Genomic DNA, 20,838 nt, shown 5'->3' with positions numbered 1-20,838 from the left:
ATATTTAGAATCATATGTATGCTAGGTATGCTCACATTCGGGATTACTGGTTTACAATTATGTTCTCTTTAAGCTGCATCTGTGTTGCATTCAATTAATATGAAAAGTTTTATGGCGCAAGGGTATCAAGTAATATGAAGATTCGATTCAATTGATGATAAATGATATACGTGTTCGGAATGTGGTGATGGTGTATTTATGTGCTTCGCAATGGTGTATCGCCTTGCATTCGTGTATTTAAATATAAACGTATGGAACGTGGTAGTACAAGTGTGTATGGTTTTCTTACATTGTGTAAAGTGTTGCAATTACATATTTGTGTAGGTATAGGGCGAATCTTTGTTTTGTGAATAGGTTACTGTTTCGAAAGGTAGCTGTGATAGATGATTGTCGTCGAGTAAGTTAGCTGATGGTAATGTATGGATACTGTGAGTTTGTGTACCTTTGTGAAGATGGTTAAGGTCACGGTATGTAATTTTGCAGGGAGTGTCGTGCGGGCTGAACTTCGGGAACGAAGTTCTTTTAAGGGGGGAAGATTGTAACACCCAGGATCTTTAGGAACGTTGTTGACCGACTTATTGACCAAGCAGACCGCAGGGATGGATAGCGTAGGATCGGTTTGGTAATAATAGGAGATGTATAGGTTAGTTACTCGACCTAGCGGAGGCCACTCGACCGAGTATCACCAATACTCGACCGAGTGGAGTCTACTCGGCCGAGTGTTCTTATACTCGACCGAGTATGACTCTTTGTCGACGCGTTATTATAAATGCGAGTTCGCGAGATTCATTTCTATTTTTCTCATTTCCTCGACAGTTTCTCTTTCTCTAACCCTAGACCATCACCCTACTCAATCACTCCATAGCCTCATACCTCTAAGGAGTTAGGCTAACCCCTACCATGGGAACGTCGGGATTCGCGGAGCGAGGTGATCGTGAATGGTGGTTGTCTATGTCGTCACCGATGTGCAAGGTTAGGTAAGTTGCTGCCTTGTGTCCTTTTGTATGATTATTTGAGTATAGTTGTGTAATAGGATATGGTTACCATTGTTAGGGTGCTTAATGGAGTTGCGCGTGGCTATAGATGGAAGTCTTTCATGCTTTGTTATGAGGTAGGGTCTCCCTACTCAGTCTACTGTTAATTGAATTGAATTCTATGATTGTATTGTGAATCATGGCTATCCGCTGATCATCGGAGTATAGTGGTTGTGGTAGTGTTGACGTTGTCGTGTGTGACATTTTGTGATGTTGTGATTGAGATTGTGGTGGAGTCACTTGCGGGAGTGGCTTCACACCCTAGTTCGCCCTCCGTGGAACCCGCCACGGGAGGGGATGTGCACATTAAGGGACGGGGATCGTTAGTCGCTCGTGAGGAGTTTGGACTAGGTGGGGTTGGGCTGCGGTCACCCATCGGCGGCGAGGATTACTGTTGCGATGGGTAATCTGGCGGGACTACACACTCCGTGTGTAGTCGGTGTGTATACGAGGTGGTGAGTTGGGATAGTGGATGATCGGCTATTTACTTTCTTTGTTTTACCTTATATTTGATTAGCGATCGACCCGTGTTGTTTTGTGGTATCTGCGGTGATCCATTCGGGGATGGTGAGCAGTTGGCTTAGCAGGTATTGTTGATTCCGCTGCTTTGGGATTGGAGGGATCGAGTCATCACGCTCTTGGTCTAGAGATGTAGAATCACAAGTGTTGTAATTGAACCGTGTTCTAGGGAACTTGAATAGAATGGTATTGTAATGATTTCTCGATGATATAATATTGTTCTTGTATTGTCTAATTTGATCTACCTCCTCGGGAAACCGAGATGGTGACACCGTCATATACTGGAATGGTCCTTGGTAAGGCGTTCTGGTGTACGGGGGTGTTACAGCCTCTCCCCCGCTACCCCAACCGCCCCTTCCCTTTTAAAACCCTAATATGTTTAAATATCCCCATCATAATTCTCAATTCCCAATCTTTAGATTGATACAATAGTTTGATATTCAATGATTTTAGATAGAATTATTATACTTGATTACTCCCTCTATCTCAGTCAATAGTTTACAGTTACTTTATTTCACCCTCACAGAATAAAACTCCAAAATAAAGCAAATGTAAACTATTCACTGAGACATATGAAGTAATATGTGGATTTAGATATATAATTGTTGAATTTAATTAAATTTGAGAGGTATAGGAAGAGAGAGACTTTTTTTTGTTCTCTTGAAAGAAGGGTAAGTGGTGAAAAAATTATGGAAAATTGTTCATGAAAGAGTAAAACGTGACCATGAAAGAGCAACTATGTAAGAAAAAAAGGGTTATTTCATATGAATAATCCATCATATGGGTGACCTTCTTGAATTACTCAATTCCATCAATAATTACAATTTAATCCATCATATACAACATGCCTTCCAATAACACCCTAAGCCGACGGAAAACCTGAACAACATGTCATCCTTGTGTTTTTAAGGGCCAAGCCACCTTATTTCTTACCCTAATTCCAAAAAAAAAAAACCAACTTATCTTTTCTCCCTCCGTTCATTACTCCTCCGACGACCGTCGACGGTCCTCCCTCCGACCACCACTTCTCCTGCGATCACTCCTCGATGCTGAATTCCTCCGACCACTGGTGCAGCTACTTACCTCTGCACGCGCCAATCACCATAAACCTACCAGGCCACCATTAAACTTCACCAACTCCACCCCTTATCTTCTTCGTTCACCACAAAGCAGCGATCAACATCGTCCACCGGCAGCAGCAACCACCATCAGGCTAAAAATGGGGGATTAATGATGTAAGAATTTGAGTATACTGACGGTGACCGACGAGTATACTAACCAGCAAGTACAACAGGAGATTGTGGTAGGTGGTGTGTGTGATAATGGGAGATTAATGATATAAGAATTTGAGGGTGAGGGAGATTTGGGAGTTAAATGAAGAGGGAGGAAAAGGTAACCTTATACAACGGGTAAAAAAAATTAAGTGAGTTTGTTCTAGGAAGGAAGTGGTGATAAGATGAATTAAATCCGAATTACTTAAATAATAGAATAATTTAAATAGGCCACCCATATAATGGATTATTCCTATGAAATAACCCAAGAAAAAAATACTAAGCAACAACAAATCAATTAAAAACGGCGAAAATTTTGTGAAAAAGCATTAGGGGGAATTCAGGGATTTCGAAAATAAGTTTGATTATTGTGGGTGCTTATTGATTTGCTTGAGCCTTGAAGATTATTAGAAGAGTCAAGAGTACACTAAATTATACTAATGACAAAGCAAAGGATCAATAATGACAGATTCTGATGAAAGAGGCTCAATAATGTTAATAGCTCTCTTTTAAGACGGACATGTCCGTCATAAGAATAAAACGGGTAAGTAATACACTACTTGTGTAAATGAGACATATTTTGTTTTTCCCTATACATTATGTCTTTGTCTTATTCATTTCACATTGACATACTTGACCCGTCTTAAGCTTAAGAAGGATCTCTCCGTCTTAAATGACAATTTGCTCAATAATGTAGGCTGACAAAAAGTCAAGCCGATTGCGTCCCTGTTGCTTAATTATTTGAAAGTTTAGTCCTACCAGTGATATGGATAACAATACTAAATTCTTTCCTAATAAAGTAATTCAATGAAAAAAAGTAGCAATCATGGTTATGGTCTTATTGGTATAGATTACAACAAACAAATACAGCCGCCCTCATTTATAGTGAAACAAAAATATCAGGACCTGATGAAAGCGATAAAGTAACTACATCGGGTAATAAAAGCATGTTGATGACATACTGCTGAACATAAACTTCAACATCAACATCCTCCACATGACACACAACTTCTGAAAACCAATTAATCTCCTGAGCCACCGAGAATGAGCAAAGTGCACTACGCCACTAGGACGTAGAAATGACACGGTAGCAATCAGTAACCAAAAGTTCGTGTACAAGAAATAATAACCCTGGTAGGTGGTGTAGATGATGCAAGTGCCTATATAAATCAGAGAGAGCACATCACATAAAACTGCTGACAACAAAACAAAATGAAACCAATCCACCTCCAAACCAAAAATGAAAGTCCAAGTATTATTTCTCCACTATGTAGCAGCAAGCCAGCCTTTCTTGTTATCTTTGTTTTAGCTATGCAAAAGATTACAGTAACCTTATCACTGCATAGTATTGACTACCCAGACAACGAGACCGACCACACTGCGTTGCTGGCCATCAAGAGCAAACTATTGGATCCTTCCAACAAGGTTTTAAGTTCATGGAATGGTTCTATTCACCACTGTTCTTGGGAGGGGGTTACATGTGGGCGTAAACATAACAGAGTGATTGGATTAGATTTGAGTTCTAGAAGTTTGGGAGGAACAATATCTCCGTTCATAGGCAACCTGAGCTTCCTTACAGTTATTGAGCTTTACAATAATAGTCTATCTGGCAATATTCCCGCGCAATTAGGTCATCTAATCAGGCTTCAGGTATTAACCTTACGTAACAACACACTTGTAGGCGAAATTCCATCCAACATATCTAATTGCGTTAACCTCAGGCTTATTTCCCTTGGCAACAACAAGCTAGAGGGAAAACTTCCGGTAGGATTAAGGGCATTGTCAATGCTAACAATATTAATTGTGGAGGATAACAATCTTACGGGTCCTCTTTTTGATATCATACAAAACCTTACTTCTTTAGTATCTATATTTGCTCATGACAACTCATTTACAGGAACCATCCCGAACAACATTGGTAGGATGCGAAAACTAACTAACATTGAGGTTGGAGAAAATGAACTCTCAGGCACACTTCCCCTGTCCCTTTTCAATCTCTCCTTTCTTCAAGAAATTGAATTTAATGACAACCAACTATATGGAGAACTTCCTGCAGATATTGGCTTCACTATTCCTCATCTGAAACGGTTGTCCCTCCCGGGAAACAACTTCTCAGGATCTATTCCAATCACGATACAAAATCTCACAACACTAGAGGTTATTGCATTTGGTGGCAATAGTTTTAGAGGGAGGGTTCCTTATAATTTTGGGAATTTTCGTAACCTAAATGTTTTATCTGTTGCCCATAACTATCTAGAGGGTGATATCAGCTTTATAGATACACTATTTAACTGTAGCCAATTAAGTGTCCTAGATTTGGGGTCAAATCACTTTTCTGGAATATTACCCAAATCTGTTGCCAATCTCTCCACCTCTTTACAATGGATCACTATCAGTGAGGCTCAGATAAGCGGGAAAATCCCTGAAGGTATTACCAATCTCAACAATCTTCAGCGCTTAGTTTTGTCTAACTGCAATTTATCGGGATCTCTTCCTCAGGATATCGGTAAGCTTTACAAATTAGGACTGCTTGATTTGAGCTCCAACAAATTTGAAGGCGGAATTCCCAATTCCTTTGCCAATTTGTCACTCTTGGAAGGGCTCTATTTAAATGATAATATATTGGAAGGGAGTATACCTGCACAACTTGGAAATTGCCAAAGCTTGTTGAACCTGAATTTAGCATACAATGAACTCAATGGAGCCTTGAGCAATGAGCTATTTGAAGGATCTGCTTCATTTGTAGGAGTAGATTTGTCTGAAAATCATTTGGAAGGCTCCCTCCCTTTGGAATTGGGTAAGCAAAGTAACTTGGAAATCTTACGTCTATCTAACAATAAGTTTTCAAGTGTCATTCCAGATAGTCTTGGCGACTGTCCTGATCTTCAATATCTGTACATGGATGGAAATTCCTACAGTGGAAATATTCCTTCATCCTTCGCTTCTTTGGCTAGCCTCAGAGAAATTGACTTTTCTCGAAACAATTTATCTGGCCCCATTCCAGCCTTCTTCTCTAAATTTCCCAAGTTATATTACCTTAACTTATCTTACAACGACTTTGAGGGAATGGTTCCAACGAATTCAGTATTTGCCAATGCAAGTGAGGTCTTTGTTGCTGGCAATAACAAGGTTTGTGGAGGAATTAAACAGTTGAAATTACCCAAGTGTAGTGAGAATCAAACCAGGGAAAGGAATAGGTTGATAATTCCCATTATCAGTGCACTTGTTGGGGTGGTGTTCATGGCAGTAGGGGCTGTAGGGTTGTACATGGCATGTATCAGAAAGAAAAAGACACCTCGTTCATCGGGTTCCTCAATGATGGGCAATGTAACAATAAAAGTGTCTTACGACATGCTACTCAAAGCAACGGCTGGTTTTTCTTCAGAGAACCTACTGGGAACAGGTTCTTTTGGATCAGTTTTTATGGGGATTTTGAATGGAGAAACGGTTGCAGTGAAAGTTCTCAACATGCAACACCGTGGTGCATCTAAGAGCTTTATTGCAGAGTGCAACACATTGAGGAATATCCGTCACCGTAATCTGGTAGGCATCATAACAGCTTGCTCGAGTATTGATTTTCAGAGAAATGATTTTAAAGCTCTAATATATGAGTTCATGCCAAACGGAAGTCTAGACCAATGGCTGCATGGAGTGGATAGAAACATGAACCTTGCTCAAAGGGTGGATGTAGCGATTGATGTGGCCCATGCACTCAGCTATCTCCACCATGAGTGCGAAACTCCAATTGTGCATTGCGACTTGAAACCAAGCAACATATTGCTCGATAATGACATGGTAGCTCATGTTGGGGATTTTGGATTAGCAAGGTTTCTTACTCAACCTCAACATCCGAATCAAAGTAGTACAACTGCAATCAAGGGCACTATAGGTTATGCTGCTCCAGGTAATAATAGGGTGATTCCTAATTATAATTAGTCTAACGAACACTATAAAATGATATTATTAACAAAACACTAAGATGCAGAAACTGTAAGCCTCTGGCCTTAATGCTAAAATGGTTGCTGTAAAATTCTTTAATCTAAAATTCTACAATAGACCATTTCATATATGCTTCGGTAAGTGAGGTTGCCTAGCTAATGATAGTATATAACATAGTAAATGAATGTTCTAAGGCTTCCCTGTCTATCTATCATTTATGTTTCTAAGCCTTGTAATTGGATCCATATGTCAGAGTACGGGCTTGGAAGTGAGCCATCTACAGAGGGTGATGTTTACAGCTATGGCATATTGCTACTTGAGCTAATGTCAGGAAAGAGTCCAACAGACAGCATGTTCAAGGAAGGCTACAACCTTCATAAGCATGCAGAAGCATTATTACCTGACCAAATCTTACAAGTTGTCGACTCATCACTTGAAGATAAGCTTTCTGCAGAAGCGGGTGACACAAGGGCAATCCAAGTTGATAGTGTGATACGAAGAGTTGAATGCATTACTTCTGTGATTCGCATCGGAGTGTCGTGTTCAAATGACTTGCCACAACAGCGAATGAAAATAGTTGATGCCACTAGCAGGCTTCAATCAGCAAGAGACAACCTTCTTAATGCTAGAGACAGGTGTAATGTTCCTGCAAAAGGTATATCATCAGACATATGAGTTTACTATTAATGAACCATGTGAAGATTAGAAGTTTTCCTAATATTATTATACTTGTACCACTGATGGATACAAAAGCCTCGCCGCCTGAGGTTGATTTTAATCGGGAAAACAAGCGTCCACCAATTGAAGTCTCCAGATAGAATATTCAAGACTACAAATCTATCATACTTGAATGTAGAATGCTTTCAAAATTCTGGTTAGTTTGTTGTAATCAGGACTAATGAAGTGTTATGTACTTTACTACTTAATACTGATCATGTACTCCTTCCGTCTCAATCATTTGTCTACCTTTGATTAAAGTACCTCTCACAAAGAATATAAAAGGTAAACAAGTGACTGAGACGAAAAGAGTAAATTGTTATCTTGTGTAAAGCATGACAAATTGACAACCAATTTTGCAGATTTTGCAAATAAATATGAATTGTAGGAACTAAACAAAAAAGTGCACCTTTTATAAACCAATTATTTGACCCTCACGGAATTTGCAGCTTTGTTGATCTTCAATCTCAAATTCGAAAAACTCGGGATTTGCAGTCTAACCAGTCAATCAAGTAATTCACCGTAAACACAATTAACTCATCAATGAATTCTAAATGTGCCTAGAAAAATTTCAGTAAGCATCAAACACATGAACATTCGGGGTAATGAACATTCGATATAAATGTCTTACCTGTGTAGCAAATTCACCTCTCTTGGTTTGTTGGTACTAATTACTACTATACCACCCTTCATAGTTCATTGGTACTTTCATAGCTATCAAGAAAAAAAAAATATCACTTCTGATACAGAACAAGTGCCATAACATTACTCTGTAGTTTAAAGGATCTCACCTGTCGGACACTTGCCGCTGAGTTGGAGTAACGTTGCTGATAACTAGGCAAATGAGATAGCTTGAATTTAAATCTGGAGTCTGCATTACATTCCTGCTTTGGAAAGAATCTTCTAAATCAGGACTAGCTTGCCATCCATGATCATACCGGAATTTGACCTGTTCATGTGGAAATTCAACCTTAAAACTGGCGTGGCAATATGGAAAGGCGACGAGGGACCAAGCACAGCTCGAATGCAGCATAGAACTGATACTTGTTCAGTTGTTCTATTCTTATGTATAGGCGTATAGCATTGCTGTAAAAAAAAAACAGGAAGAATTCAAGTCCTTGTAAATTATTAGAATGGTTCTAGACTCCGAAAGTCTTTTCTTGAGTCAGTCGAGCACTGATCTCTTACTGTTTTTCACAAAGAGAACCATTACAATGATCTTACAGGGAAGCCACTCAATCACCAACAACGCAGACCTATTTCAAGGCGAGTAGGCAACTAACATATTATTAGGCACTTGGGCATAGTCACTAGTAGCATTGTTATTCAATCAAGTAATTCATAGAAAACATAGATATACACCACGAATAGGCTATGCAACAACAGTGACATCGAATATAGATGCTACTGTAATGATTGCAGCCTTTACAAAAAAAAAGGTTGATTCTTATCAGAAGACTAGTGCCCAGCATTAACTATTAAGTGATTAAGATAGAATTATAAAGACTACAAATCTGCCACAGTTTGATGCAAAAACCTTTCAAGTTCTGTTAAAAGATCTTTGACGATTTTGAATAAAACAGAGTACTCATTAAGTGCACGCTGCACTTTTACTAAGTGGGATCAATCACAGGGACAGTGAACATGTTCTCTGTTATGTTCCGAAACAAATCAGATTAAAGGTTTGATTGGCTGAACGAAAGCAAGGATATAATAAAGAAAGTAAAATGCAAATATACTAGCAATTAAAAAGAAACAAATAACCAATCAACTACAAACAACAACATCAGAGCCTTAATCCCAAAATGATTTGGGGTCGGCTGACATGAATCATCTTTTCGAACCGTCCATGGGTGAATGCACGCCTCAAAATGCGAATAAAAAAAGGGAAGATGAAAAACAAAAAGGAAGAACGAAAATGTAATGAAAAGTCAAGGTAAACTTAGGGGTTTTAAAATCGAATTCCGGCTTTCTTTTATAAAAACTTAAAATTTAAATCGAGAGAAAAGATTAAAACGATTTTTAAAAACCGAAATAGAATTAAGGATCCGGAATGAACCAGGTAAAATCTATAAGAAAGTGGTTGGTAAAAAGTGTAATAAAGGAGAGAAGAATAAATAACCAATCAACTAATCAATTAAAAACGGAACTATTTGAAAAAAGCGTTAGTGAGAGCTAGAGGATTTCTGAAATAAGTTTGACTATTGTGGGTAATAATAGAATTTGCTAAATATTGAATGTCTTAACGGGTAGTCCCTCCGTCTTACCTTTGATTATAATATCCTCACAAAGAATAAAAACGGTAAACAAATGATTGGGATGGAGGGAGTATTTGACAAAGCAAATAACCAAAGCTGAACAAATTTTGATAAAGAGGCTCAATAATGTAGGCTGCCAAAAAAGACCAGAATATAAATGCAAGGCAAAATATTTCTTAAATCCTGAATTCAACAAGTCATTAGTATTTGGTACGCAGTAGTTAATTAGTCGTTATTACTCATTAGTATGTAACCTGTTCCTAAGTAAAGCTGGCTGCTTCCCTTTAGCTTGATTATTTATGTCTGTGGGGGCAAATAAACTTCTAAAAAGCGTGGCAAAAGCTTAACCAATATAACAACACCACAAATCAACGAGTTCTTTGAAAGTTCAGTCTTACCAGTAAGATGGATAACATATTAAAATTTTCTTAGAAAAGTAATTCTTCACTGCTACATAGTTCTAAGTGAAGTAGCAATCACGACTATCGATATCGGTTTTATAACACTGAAATAACTACCCTGGTAGGTGGCGTAGTTACCCTTTGCTAAAGAGACAGAGACCAGCGAATAAATCATGATGATGTAAGTGCCTATATAAATCAAAGAGTGATCAAGATCAAGAGCATCTCACACAAAACAACTGCTGAAAACGTAATACAAAATGAAAACAATCCCCCTACACACCCAAAATGAAAGTCCAAGTATTATATCTCTACTTTGTAGCAAACCAGCAGCCTTTCTTGTCATCTTTGTTTTTCTTATGCAAAATATTACAGTAACTTTATCACTGCATAGTATTGACTACCCAGGCAACGAGACCGACCACACTGCGTTGCTAGCCATCAAGAGCAAACTATTGGATCCTTCCAACAGGGTTTTAAGTTCATGGAATGACTCTATTCACCACTGTTCTTGGGAGGGGGTTACTTGTGGGCATAAACATAACAGAGTGACTGTATTAGATTTAAGTTCCAGAGATTTGGCAGGAACCATATCTCCTTTCATAGGAAACCTGAGCTTCCTTACAATTATAGAGCTTTACAATAATAGTCTATCTGGCAATATACCCGCACAGTTAAGTCATCTAATTAGGCTTCAAATATTACGGTTACGTAACAACACATTTGTAGGTGAAATTCCACCCAACATATCTAATTGCAGTAACCTTAGACTTCTTTCCTTTGGCAACAACAAGCTAGAGGGAAAACTCCCAACAGGATTAAGGGCATTATCAATGCTGACAATATTTATTGTGGAGGATAACAATCTTACTGGGCCTCTTTTAGACATCATACAAAATCTTACTTCTTTAGTATACATATTCGCTCATGACAACTCATTTACAGGAACCATCCCAAACAGCATTGGTAGGATGCGAAAACTAACTAACATTGAAGTTGGAGTAAATGAACTCTCAGGCACACTTCCTCTGTCCCTTTTCAATCTCTCCTTCCTTCAAGAAATTGAATTTAATGACAACCAACTATATGGAGAACTTCCTGCAGATATCGGCTTCACTATTCCTCAACTGCAAACGTTGAGACTCCAGGGAAACAACTTCTCAGGATCTATTCCAATCACGATACAAAATCTCACAACACTTGAGGTTATTGCATTTGGTGGCAATAGTTTTGGAGGGAGGGTTCCTTATAATTTTGGGAATTTTCATAACCTAAATGTTTTATCTGTTGCCCATAACTATCTAGAGGGTGATATCAACTTTATTGATACTCTAGTTAACTGTAGCCGATTAAGTATCCTAGATTTGGGGTCAAATCACTTTTCTGGAATATTACCCAAGTCTCTAGCCAATCTATCCACCTCTTTGCAATGGCTCACAATCAATGATACACGAATAAGTGGGGAAATTCCGGAAGGTATTACTAATCTCAACAATCTTGAGCGCTTAATTATGCCTAGCTGCAAATTAACAGGATCTCTTCCTCGGGATTTCGGGAAGCTTCACAAATTGGAACTACTTGATTTCAGTTCCAACAGATTAGAAGGAAGAATTCCTAGTTCCTTGGGCAATTTATCACACTTGAGTGATCTTTATTTATATAATAATATATTCGAAGGGAGTATACCTCCACAACTTGGAAACTGCCAAAGCTTGTTGAACATGAATTTAGCATACAATGAATTCAATGGAACCTTGGATAATAAGTTATTTCAAGGATCTGTTTCATTTATAGGAGTAGATTTCTCTCAAAATTATTTGGAAGGCTCCCTCCCTTTGGAATTGAGTAAACAACGTAACCTACAAGCCTTGCTTCTGTCTAATAACAAGTTTTCAGGTGTCATTCCAGATAGTCTTGGCGACTGTCCCGATCTTCAATATCTGTACATGGATGGAAATTCCTACAGTGGAAATATTCCTTCATCCTTCGCTTCTTTGGCTAACCTCAGAGAAATTGACCTTTCTCGAAACAATTTATCCGGTCCCATTCCAACCTTCTTCTCTAAATTTCTCAAGTTATATTACCTTAACTTATCTTACAACGATTTTGAGGGAAGGGTTCCAACGAATTCAGTATTTGCAAATGCAAGCGAGGTCTTTATTGCTGGCAATAACAAGCTTTGTGGAGGAATTAAACAGTTGCAATTACAAAACTGCAGTGAGAATAGAAGCAAGGAAAGTACTAGATTGATAATTCCAATTATCAGTGCACTTGTTGGGATGGTGATCATGGTGGTAGGGGCCATAGGGTTGTACCGGACATGCATCAAAAAGAAAAAGACGCCTAGTTTATCGAGTACAATAATGGGCAATGTAACAATGAAAGTGTCTTACGACATGTTACTCAAAGCCACGGCTGGTTTTTCCTCAGAGAACCTACTGGGAATCGGTTCTTTTGGATCAGTGTTTAAGGGGATTTTGGATGGAAACATGGTTGCAGTGAAAGTTCTCAACTTGCAACTCCGTGGTGCATCTAAGAGCTTCATGGCAGAGTGCAACACGTTGAGGAATGTCCGTCACCGTAATCTGCTAGGCATCATAACAGCATGTTCCAGTATTGACTTTCAGAGAAACGATTTTAAAGCACTAGTATACGAGTTCATGCCCAATGGAAGTCTAGACAGATGGTTACATGGAGTCGGTGGAAACATGAGCCTTGGTCAAAGAGTGGATGTAGCGATTGATGCGGCCCATGCATTGAGCTATCTCCACCATGAGTGTGAAACTCCAATAGTGCATTGCGACTTGAAACCAAGCAACATATTGCTTGATGATGACATGGTCGCTCATGTTGGGGATTTTGGATTAGCAAGGATTCTTACTCAACCTCGTCATCCGAATCAAAGTAGTACAACTGGAATCAAGGGCACTATAGGTTATGCTGCTCCAGGTAATAATAGTGTGATTCCTAGTTATAATTAGTCTGACAAACGCTCTAAAATGATATTATTAACAAAAGACTAGGATGCAGAAACAGTAAGCCCCTGGCCTTAATGCTATGCAGTAATATTCTTTCGTCTAGAATTTTATAATAGTAAACAAATGTTCTAAGGCTTGCCTATCTATCTATCTACCCCCCATTTCTGTTTCTAAGCCTTGTCATGGGATTCACATGTCAGAGTACGGGCTCGGAAGTGAGCCATCTACAGAGGGTGATGTGTACAGCTATGGCATATTGCTGCTTGAGCTAATGACAGGAAAGAGACCAACAGACAGCGCGTTCAAGGAAGGCTACAACCTTCATAAGCATGCAGAAGCAGCATTACCTGACAAAATCTTACAAGTTGTCGACTCATCACTTGAAGAAGATAAGCTTTCTGCAGAAGCGGGTGACACAAGGGCAATCCAAGATGAGCTACAAAGAAGAGTTGAATGCATTACTTCTGTGATTCGCGTCGGAGTGTCGTGTTCGAATGACTTGCCACAACAGCGAATGAAAATAGTCGATGCCACTAGCAGGCTTCAATCAGCAAGAGACAACCTTCTTAATGCTAAAGACAGGTGTAATCTTCCTGCAAAAGGTATATCATTAGACATATTATGAGTTTAGTATTAATGAATCATGCTGAAGATTAGAAGTTTTCCTAATATTATTATACTTGTACCACTGATGGTTACAGGAGCCTCGCCACCTGAGGTTGATTTTAATCAGGAAAACAAGCGTCCGCCAGTTGAAATCTCCTGATAGAATATTCAAGGCTACAAATCTATCATACTTGAATGTAGAATGCTTTTAAATTCCGGTTAGTTTGTTGCAATCATGACTAATGAATTTCTTAAAGATGTATCTCAGAGATTAAGTCATGATTTAACTCACTATATTAGTGAACAGTTTGAATATAAACAGCATCCCATACATGAACATTTGAAATTAATGTCTTACCTGTGTAGCAAATCCGCCTCTCTTGGTTCGTTGGTACCATATCACCCTTCATAGTTCATTTGTACTTTCAAAGCTATCAACCCAAAAAAAAGATATCACTTCTAATACGGAACACGTGCCATAAAATTATTCTGTAATTTAAAGGATCTCACATTCTCACCTATCCGACACTTGCCGCTGAGTTGGAGTAACGTTGCTGATAACTAGGAAAGTGAGATAGCTTGAATTTAAATCTTGAGTCTGCATTACATTCCCGCTTTCGAAAGAATCGTCTAAATCATGAGTAGCTTGCCATCCATGATCACACCGAAATTTGTCCTGTTCATGTGGAAATTCAACCGCCTTAGAAGCTGGCGTGGCAACAGGCAAAGGGAGGAAAGAGTCCAACAAACAACATGTTTAAGGAAGGCTACAGCTTTCATCTGCATGCAGAAACAACATTACCTAACCAGGTCTTACAAATAGTAGACCCATCACTTTAAGAAGATAATCTCACTGAAGAAGCCGATGACACAACTAGGACAATCGAAGATGAGCTTCAACGAAGAGCTATGTTACTCAGACTCGTCTACTTGTATCCGGCAAAATACGTATCGGAGTATCTGATACAGCTATTTTGTGCGAAATTTTCAATATTTTGGTCTAAAATGAAGTATGAAAGTGTCGTATCGTATCCGACAAAATACGTATCGGATACGGAATACGGCAACTAAGTGAAGTATCGGAGTAACATAGAGTCGAAGAGTAGAATACATTACTTCTGTGATAAGTGTCGCAGTGTCCTGCTCCTATCATTTGCCACAAGAATGAATGCAAATACTCGATGCTAGAAGCAGATGTCAGTCAGTAAGAGCCAACCATTTCAATGATCGAAATAGGCATAATGTTCCTGCAAGAGGTATATCATTAGACGTACCATAAGTTTACTCAGATTCAATTATTTAAGAAATTGCACTTTGATCAGAAGTTACAGGGGCCTGAGGTTGGATTTTAATCAGGAAAACAAATTTCTGCCAGTTGAAGTCTCAAAATATTCTAACGACTACAAATCTACCGTAGTTTTAAATGCTTTTAATATCTGTCAATTTGCTGTAAACATGACTACAAATCTTGAGAATGCTATTAGCCTCAGTGTATGCTTTCCCTCTATGTAGTATTTCACTATTTTGTATGAACATTACTTCATCACAACACTAAACCTGTCCTTGACTTCAATCAGCATGACACAACCTTCTCACAGCCAACCATAGGACTAGTCTTCCTGCAGTCTTTTAGTTTTTCCATTCAGTTGTTGCATTACTTAAAATAAAGGCACAACATATACACATCATTATAGCCCGACTGAACTTGAAGGGTGTGTTTGGATAGCAAAAGTGGAGGGAAAGGGAGGGGAGGGGGAAGGAGGGAAGAGAAAGGGAGGGAAGGTAAGGGGAGGGGAAATGTGATGTGGGTGTTTGGATACAATTTCTCTCCAAATCTTGCCTATTGTGGAGAGATTTTGATTTGTCTTGGAGGAGGGAAAATAGATCCCTCGAAATCTTTCCCCTTTCATTTCCCCCACCCTTATTTGCTATCCAAACAAGAGATTTGAAATCCCCTACTCCCCCTCCCTTTCTTTTCCCTCCAAATCCCTCAATCCAAGCACACCCGAAGTGTCTGACATATTTGTGTGCCTAAGTGTCAAACTAGACTATTTCATCAAAAATACTCCTGTGTTTTATCTTTCGCTGAAAATAAAGTGTCTATGTTTCATAGTTGTGTCACACATAAGTATGCCACGGGAAGATTTCGGCTAACATAAAAAGCCTTAAAAACTATCTTCTGTAACCTATAAGTACAATGGCATTGACTGAAAAAATAGGATGTAGAATGTCTTTCCTTAAATGACAGAAGCACTAACCTAGTGACCTACTTTCTCTTTCACAAATGGTATCATTAAGTGCCAATACCAGACTCATCAAGTGCTATCACGAATCCCACATTATTGAGTAATGCACAATCTATTCAATAAAAGAATTAACAGAAAATTCAATTAACTCACCAAAAAGTTCTCTATGCCAATTATTACTATGGCATATTGCTACTAGAGCTCATGGCAGGAAAGAGTCCAACAGACACCATGTTCAAGGAAGACAACAACCATCATTTACATGCAGAGGCAGCATTACCTGAACAAGTTTTACAAATTATAGACCCATCACTTGAAGAAGATAATCTCACTGAGGAAGCCGATGATAAAGTGGAAATCAAAGATGCACTTCAACGAAAAGTGGAATGCATGGTTTCCTTAATTAGTGTCGGAGTGTCATGCTCCAATCATTTGCCGCATGACCAAATGAAAATAACCGACGCCATAAGTACGCTTCAATCAGCAAGAGACAACCTTCTCAACAGTCAACACTGGAAAAAGGCATAAGCTTCCATTCTTCCTGCCAAAGGTACATCATTACACATTTATACATATTATTAGACGTAGATTACCAGTAATGAATTATTCAAAAAAAGAAAAATCAATTTGTTTAGAAGCTTTGCTAACAGCTGACTCTACACTGATGTTGCTTGTAATATAAATGATTGCAGGAAACAAAGGTTGATTTTCATCAGGAAAACAGGCAATACGATACGCAAGATAAAATTATAAGACTGCAAGTCTGAAATAATTAAAAGCATAATCAAAAGCAATCAGTAACCTGTAAAATTATCTGGTAAATTGTTATGACTTATGAGTAATTTCTTACCTTAATCTTTTTGAAGTAATGGCTTTGAATTTTTCTTCTCAGGCATACTAAATCGTGCGTTTTTTCGCGGTTCAATGATTTCCCGTACTCCCTCCAATTCACAAATATTTTCGACTTTCATATCTATGCGGAACTAAAAACTAGGAATGTTTCTTTTTTTTTTGCACCTCAGGAATGACTAGTTCTACCCTGTCTACACAAAATTAAACACTAGGAATGTATATATGAATTGGAAGGAGTAGAATAACTTTCAATTCGAGGGTTATAACTTAAAACCCTTCCAACATTAATCTCAATCATCATTTTGTATGGGCGCCGTGCACATTCATATAATTGTTCATAAACAAGTATGAGCAGTGAATTTCCAAGCTAGAATTAAGTAATTAGGGTTTTAAGAATTCATCGCGATGATCAACAAATTCCAATTACTCCAATTAACAAGCAATTACATCAATTCTACAGGTACACTATGATCCTACCCAATTATTTTGCAAATTTCTAGCTAAATTCGACAAATCATATTCATAATAATGCTTAGTAACATCAATTTCAGAAACTAACACAGGAAATCATTGATTTACAGTAAATAAAAAAGAAGAGAACAATTTCGAATCATAAATTGTTTTTTTTACCTAACTCTCACAAAACTTGTGACCTTCGTGATTACAGAGTTTCTTCTCTTCAATGGCGGTCTGATTCCCGCCATTGCCGAGTCATTAGGGGTTCGCATCTATTTTGGATGTGTTTGGTCATTTCAGGTATTTTATGCACTTTGTAGTTCTCGTCTTTTTTATGGATTCGCGTCTATTTTGAACGAGCATGATGGGATTATTTTTGGGACGGGTCGCTTTAGGTCGAGTGATTGCCTCTTGCTTATTTACGTTGTGTTGTTACTTGCTCACATTAACTCGTGTTTACTAAAGTTTATCTGACATTTATTTGACATGTGTTATTCAAATAAAGCGTATTTTCATATTAGTCATTCGTATTCATTTGATATGTCATACTAGTTCAAGTTATATTCAAGAGCTCATTCATGTTGTGTTGGTCATATTAACTCGTGTTTATTAATGTTTATTATTTGGCATGTGCTATGCAAATAAAGCGTATTTCCATATTAGTAATTCATGTAGGTTTGATATGTCATACAAGTACAAGTTATATTCAAGATCATGTAGTTTCAAACTTTCAAGCTTGGGCCGTTTGGATTAGGTCAATACTGGTCTTACAAGGTTTGGGCAGCTTATAAATCGTGGGTTATTTAGTTAAATGACTAAATCCATATCTCTGGTCATGTCTTTTAGGTCCGACCAGTTTTACCTCACATGCTCGTAAAGTTGTAATCCGTGCCTATGATGGCGTAAGAAATTAGATATACATAAAGATAAAGACATTATTTTCCGATGACTCGTAATTGCGGTAAGTGTTGCATCAACTAGTACAAAAATACAGCCAAATACAATGTGGGACTGTGGGTTGGCAATTATGGTCGTTATGAAGTGTATTGATGCAGGTACTGAAGATGGTGTTCTCTTCATCATATTCATTTGTTTACTTTTGATAAAAAAAATAAATACCTTGAATAAAGGGTAAACAAATGGTCGCGGTGATGGGAGTAATACGTTCATCTTTCCGCGCAAGCTAAGTGATTATTGCAACAGGCGGTAGTTTAGATTGATTGGAATGGTGAATGTTTGTAGTTCTTGAATAAGGTTTGAAGTACTTTCCCGAGCAAGGACATGCACCTGCAATTTACCAATCTTTGCTGTTTATATTGTGAACTTCACAGTACATTAATAGAACTGCTAATCCAAAAGATAATTCCTCTACCTACCAGCAATCACTGTCTGAGGCGGGTTTATCATACACGCGTCTGACACAGTCACCCGCATAAAGAGATTACTGTAGTAGCACTATGATTAGCCTAGAATAACAACTTCAGACACATATTATAGCTACGTCGTAAACTTCAATAAAGAGTTGGCACTGAATTTGGAGCTTCAGAAAAGACAATGACAGGGCGCCACCGGGTGACGCCCAAATTGGATAAAAGGATTTGGGGAACATGATGCTTACATTTCAATCGAAAGTATTAAATATGATTGTGTTATCAAGAGCAAAAAGCAATTCAGAGCAAAAACAAAGACCATGGAGAATAACCAATATACCGCATTGTATCCGGTTATCAACATCCAGCATCTTGACTGTCATATTTTGCGAGCAAACGATTAACTTTATTCTTACACACTCCCCCTTTGATTTTGCCTTTCTTCATGTCCATTTGTTTCTTCTTCACATTAAATGTTATTCTCGACGAATCTGACTTCTTTGTATCCACACTGAAATTTCCTGTTGCCAATACATCTGTTGCAGCACTTACATTATCACCTGCAGTTTTATCTGTACTGAAATCGTCGTCGTCATCATCATCATCGTCAATCCTTTTAACAAATACTTTACGGCCATGAAACACTGATTTTATAAGTTCTTCATCCGCTTCATCAAGTTTCCGTTCTTCATCCTCGCCACCGCGCTGTATTGCCTGAAGCACATCATCAAAACTGACTGTCGCATGCCTTGACTTAACAGACATAAGCTCACCAACATCAGCCAACCTATCCATCTCGCGTTTTGAATCCAATGCTTTATTCTCCAAAGCCTTCATCCCATCTCCCATCTCTTCCGCATCTCTTTTTCGCTTTTTCTCGGCTAATTCCTCATCCTGGTTTCGCCACGGTTCAAAATTCCTAGACGCGCCCGCTTCAACAGTATAGTCCGAGTTTCTCGGGTCAGTTTTAATTGTTATCTCCGCAGAGCAGTTGGTACACTTTATATAAAACCGCACAATTTGGATACCAAGGTAATCCTCTCCAACAGCGTCTTCTTGCCTCGAATTAAACTTTGTACCCTTTGACATGTAATTACCGCAAGTATTACAGCGAATACTCATTGGCAACATTGTCCGAACCGTCGTCTGCTTGTTTTTCGGCTGCTTTCTTTTCGGTATCTTCGAGGGATCGAAATCCGGTGGATAGTATTTATTCAGCACTTTTCTTTCTCCCATATTTTATTGCTTTTTAATTATATCATGAATATTGAAAGAATTTTTAGAGAGAGAAACTGTAGTTTAGGAGTAGTATTGAGTATTGACAGGGTATATCCGTATATATAGGCTAAAGGTAAACCGACTTCCTAGTACTTGGATTAAGTCCAAGTCCGATAAAAAGCCCATTGTGAAATAATGGACTTTGTAAACTCTTTCATGTTGGTTTGTCCATTGAAGGACGGTATGAACATGTACTCTAAGTCCCAACATGTTGGTAGACTTGGCAATATGGACCTGACCTGAATAATCCGACCCGTACTCGACTCGACACCATAACTCAAAACCCGAGCTTGACCTAAATTCGAATTGACTTGTCCTAATATAGTTGTTCCAAACTGAATAGTATCCATGAAAAACGTGATAATAGTTGATTTGAAAATTATCCGAATCAGAAATAATTTGAACCTGGCCTGAACTCTGCTAACCCGAAATTGACCGACCCAAACTGACATGACCCCAACCCAACCAGGTTGACCCGTTTGTCAGGTCTACATGTTGGCTTGTCAAAATTGGTGGCTTCAAGCTTGGTTGTAACTAGACCTAGTAAAATTGACAAACCGACACCCAAATTGAGGAACCCTAACTTGACCCATAAATAAAAAATTTGAATTGACGTACCCTTGTATGACCCGACTCGAATGTTTAATGTTTAGGGTGTTCAAAAAGTGGTCCGGACCGACCCGAACCCCTGATCCAGTCCGATCTAGCCCGAATACATAGCGGTCCGATCTCCGGGTCCCCAAAATATGGTGACCGGTCACAGGTCCGGTACGGTCCACACTAAAAAAAAAAAAAAAAAAACTAAATTTACCCTTAAGTAGAACCGGGCCGGGGTCCAAAACCGAACATAAAGGGTTCTGGTCCGGATCTCTCCAAATCGGTCTGGTTCCCGGCCTTGGGATAAGTGGCAATC

The 20,838-nt window shown here is 38.5% G+C and overlaps 3 protein-coding genes and 1 long non-coding RNA gene across 8 annotated transcripts; 2 read left to right on the top strand and 2 right to left on the bottom strand.

Moving 5' to 3' along the window:
• The first annotated feature begins 4,135 nt into the window (after window positions 1-4,135).
• Window positions 4,136-7,110, top strand: LOC141607005 (uncharacterized). The gene has a single exon (XM_074426383.1). It carries the CDS (start codon window positions 4,136-4,138, stop codon window positions 6,758-6,760), a length of 2,625 nt encoding a protein of 874 aa, XP_074282484.1. The 3' UTR covers window positions 6,761-7,110.
• A 3,015-nt stretch (window positions 7,111-10,125) lies between these two features.
• Window positions 10,126-14,070, top strand: LOC141605061 (receptor kinase-like protein Xa21). Its single transcript, XM_074423689.1, has 3 exons — window positions 10,126-13,088; window positions 13,318-13,719; window positions 13,819-14,070. Exons 1-3 carry the CDS (start codon window positions 10,400-10,402, stop codon window positions 13,881-13,883), a joined length of 3,156 nt encoding a protein of 1,051 aa, XP_074279790.1. The 5' UTR covers window positions 10,126-10,399; the 3' UTR covers window positions 13,884-14,070.
• On the bottom strand, window positions 13,579-17,648 carry LOC141605062 (uncharacterized). Of its 5 annotated transcripts, none has more exons than XR_012526283.1 (7): window positions 17,452-17,648; window positions 16,250-16,510; window positions 14,840-14,970; window positions 14,242-14,399; window positions 14,082-14,154; window positions 13,804-13,879; window positions 13,579-13,710 (listed from the first exon to the last, which is right to left on the bottom strand). It is a non-coding gene; the product is annotated as an uncharacterized LOC141605062 (long non-coding RNA). The 5 variants fall into 5 exon arrangements; XR_012526280.1 differs by lacking the exon at window positions 13,804-13,879 and adding an exon at window positions 15,982-16,081 and having other exon boundaries at window positions 13,592-13,710; XR_012526281.1 differs by lacking the exon at window positions 13,804-13,879 and having other exon boundaries at window positions 13,592-13,710; window positions 16,123-16,510.
• A 1,110-nt stretch (window positions 17,649-18,758) lies between these two features.
• LOC141607074 (uncharacterized) lies at window positions 18,759-19,948 on the bottom strand. The gene has a single exon (XM_074426437.1). The coding sequence runs from the start codon at window positions 19,881-19,883 to the stop codon at window positions 19,005-19,007; it is 879 nt and encodes a 292-aa protein (XP_074282538.1). The 5' UTR covers window positions 19,884-19,948; the 3' UTR covers window positions 18,759-19,004.
• Window positions 19,949-20,838: the final 890 nt, after the last annotated feature.

Source organism: Silene latifolia, chromosome 10 (assembly GCF_048544455.1).
Source record: "Silene latifolia isolate original U9 population chromosome 10, ASM4854445v1, whole genome shotgun sequence".
NCBI lineage: Eukaryota > Viridiplantae > Streptophyta > Magnoliopsida > Caryophyllales > Caryophyllaceae > Silene > Silene latifolia.
Note: the sequence above shows the minus strand (reverse complement) of the source record. Positions and strands in the feature narration are given on the sequence as shown.

Excerpts from the sequence above, each read along its gene's own strand:
- LOC141607005 (XM_074426383.1), top strand. The coding sequence starts at position 4,136 with ATGCAAAAGATTACAGTAACCTTATCACTGCATAGTATTGACTACCCA.
- LOC141605061 (XM_074423689.1), top strand. The coding sequence starts at position 10,400 with ATGAAAACAATCCCCCTACACACCCAAAATGAAAGTCCAAGTATTATA. Across the intron at positions 13,089-13,317 it reads TATAGGTTATGCTGCTCCAG|AGTACGGGCTCGGAAGTGAG; the intron begins GTAATAATAGTG and ends TTCACATGTCAG. Across the intron at positions 13,720-13,818 it reads GTGTAATCTTCCTGCAAAAG|GAGCCTCGCCACCTGAGGTT; the intron begins GTATATCATTAG and ends TGATGGTTACAG.
- LOC141607074 (XM_074426437.1), bottom strand. The coding sequence starts at position 19,883 with ATGGGAGAAAGAAAAGTGCTGAATAAATACTATCCACCGGATTTCGAT.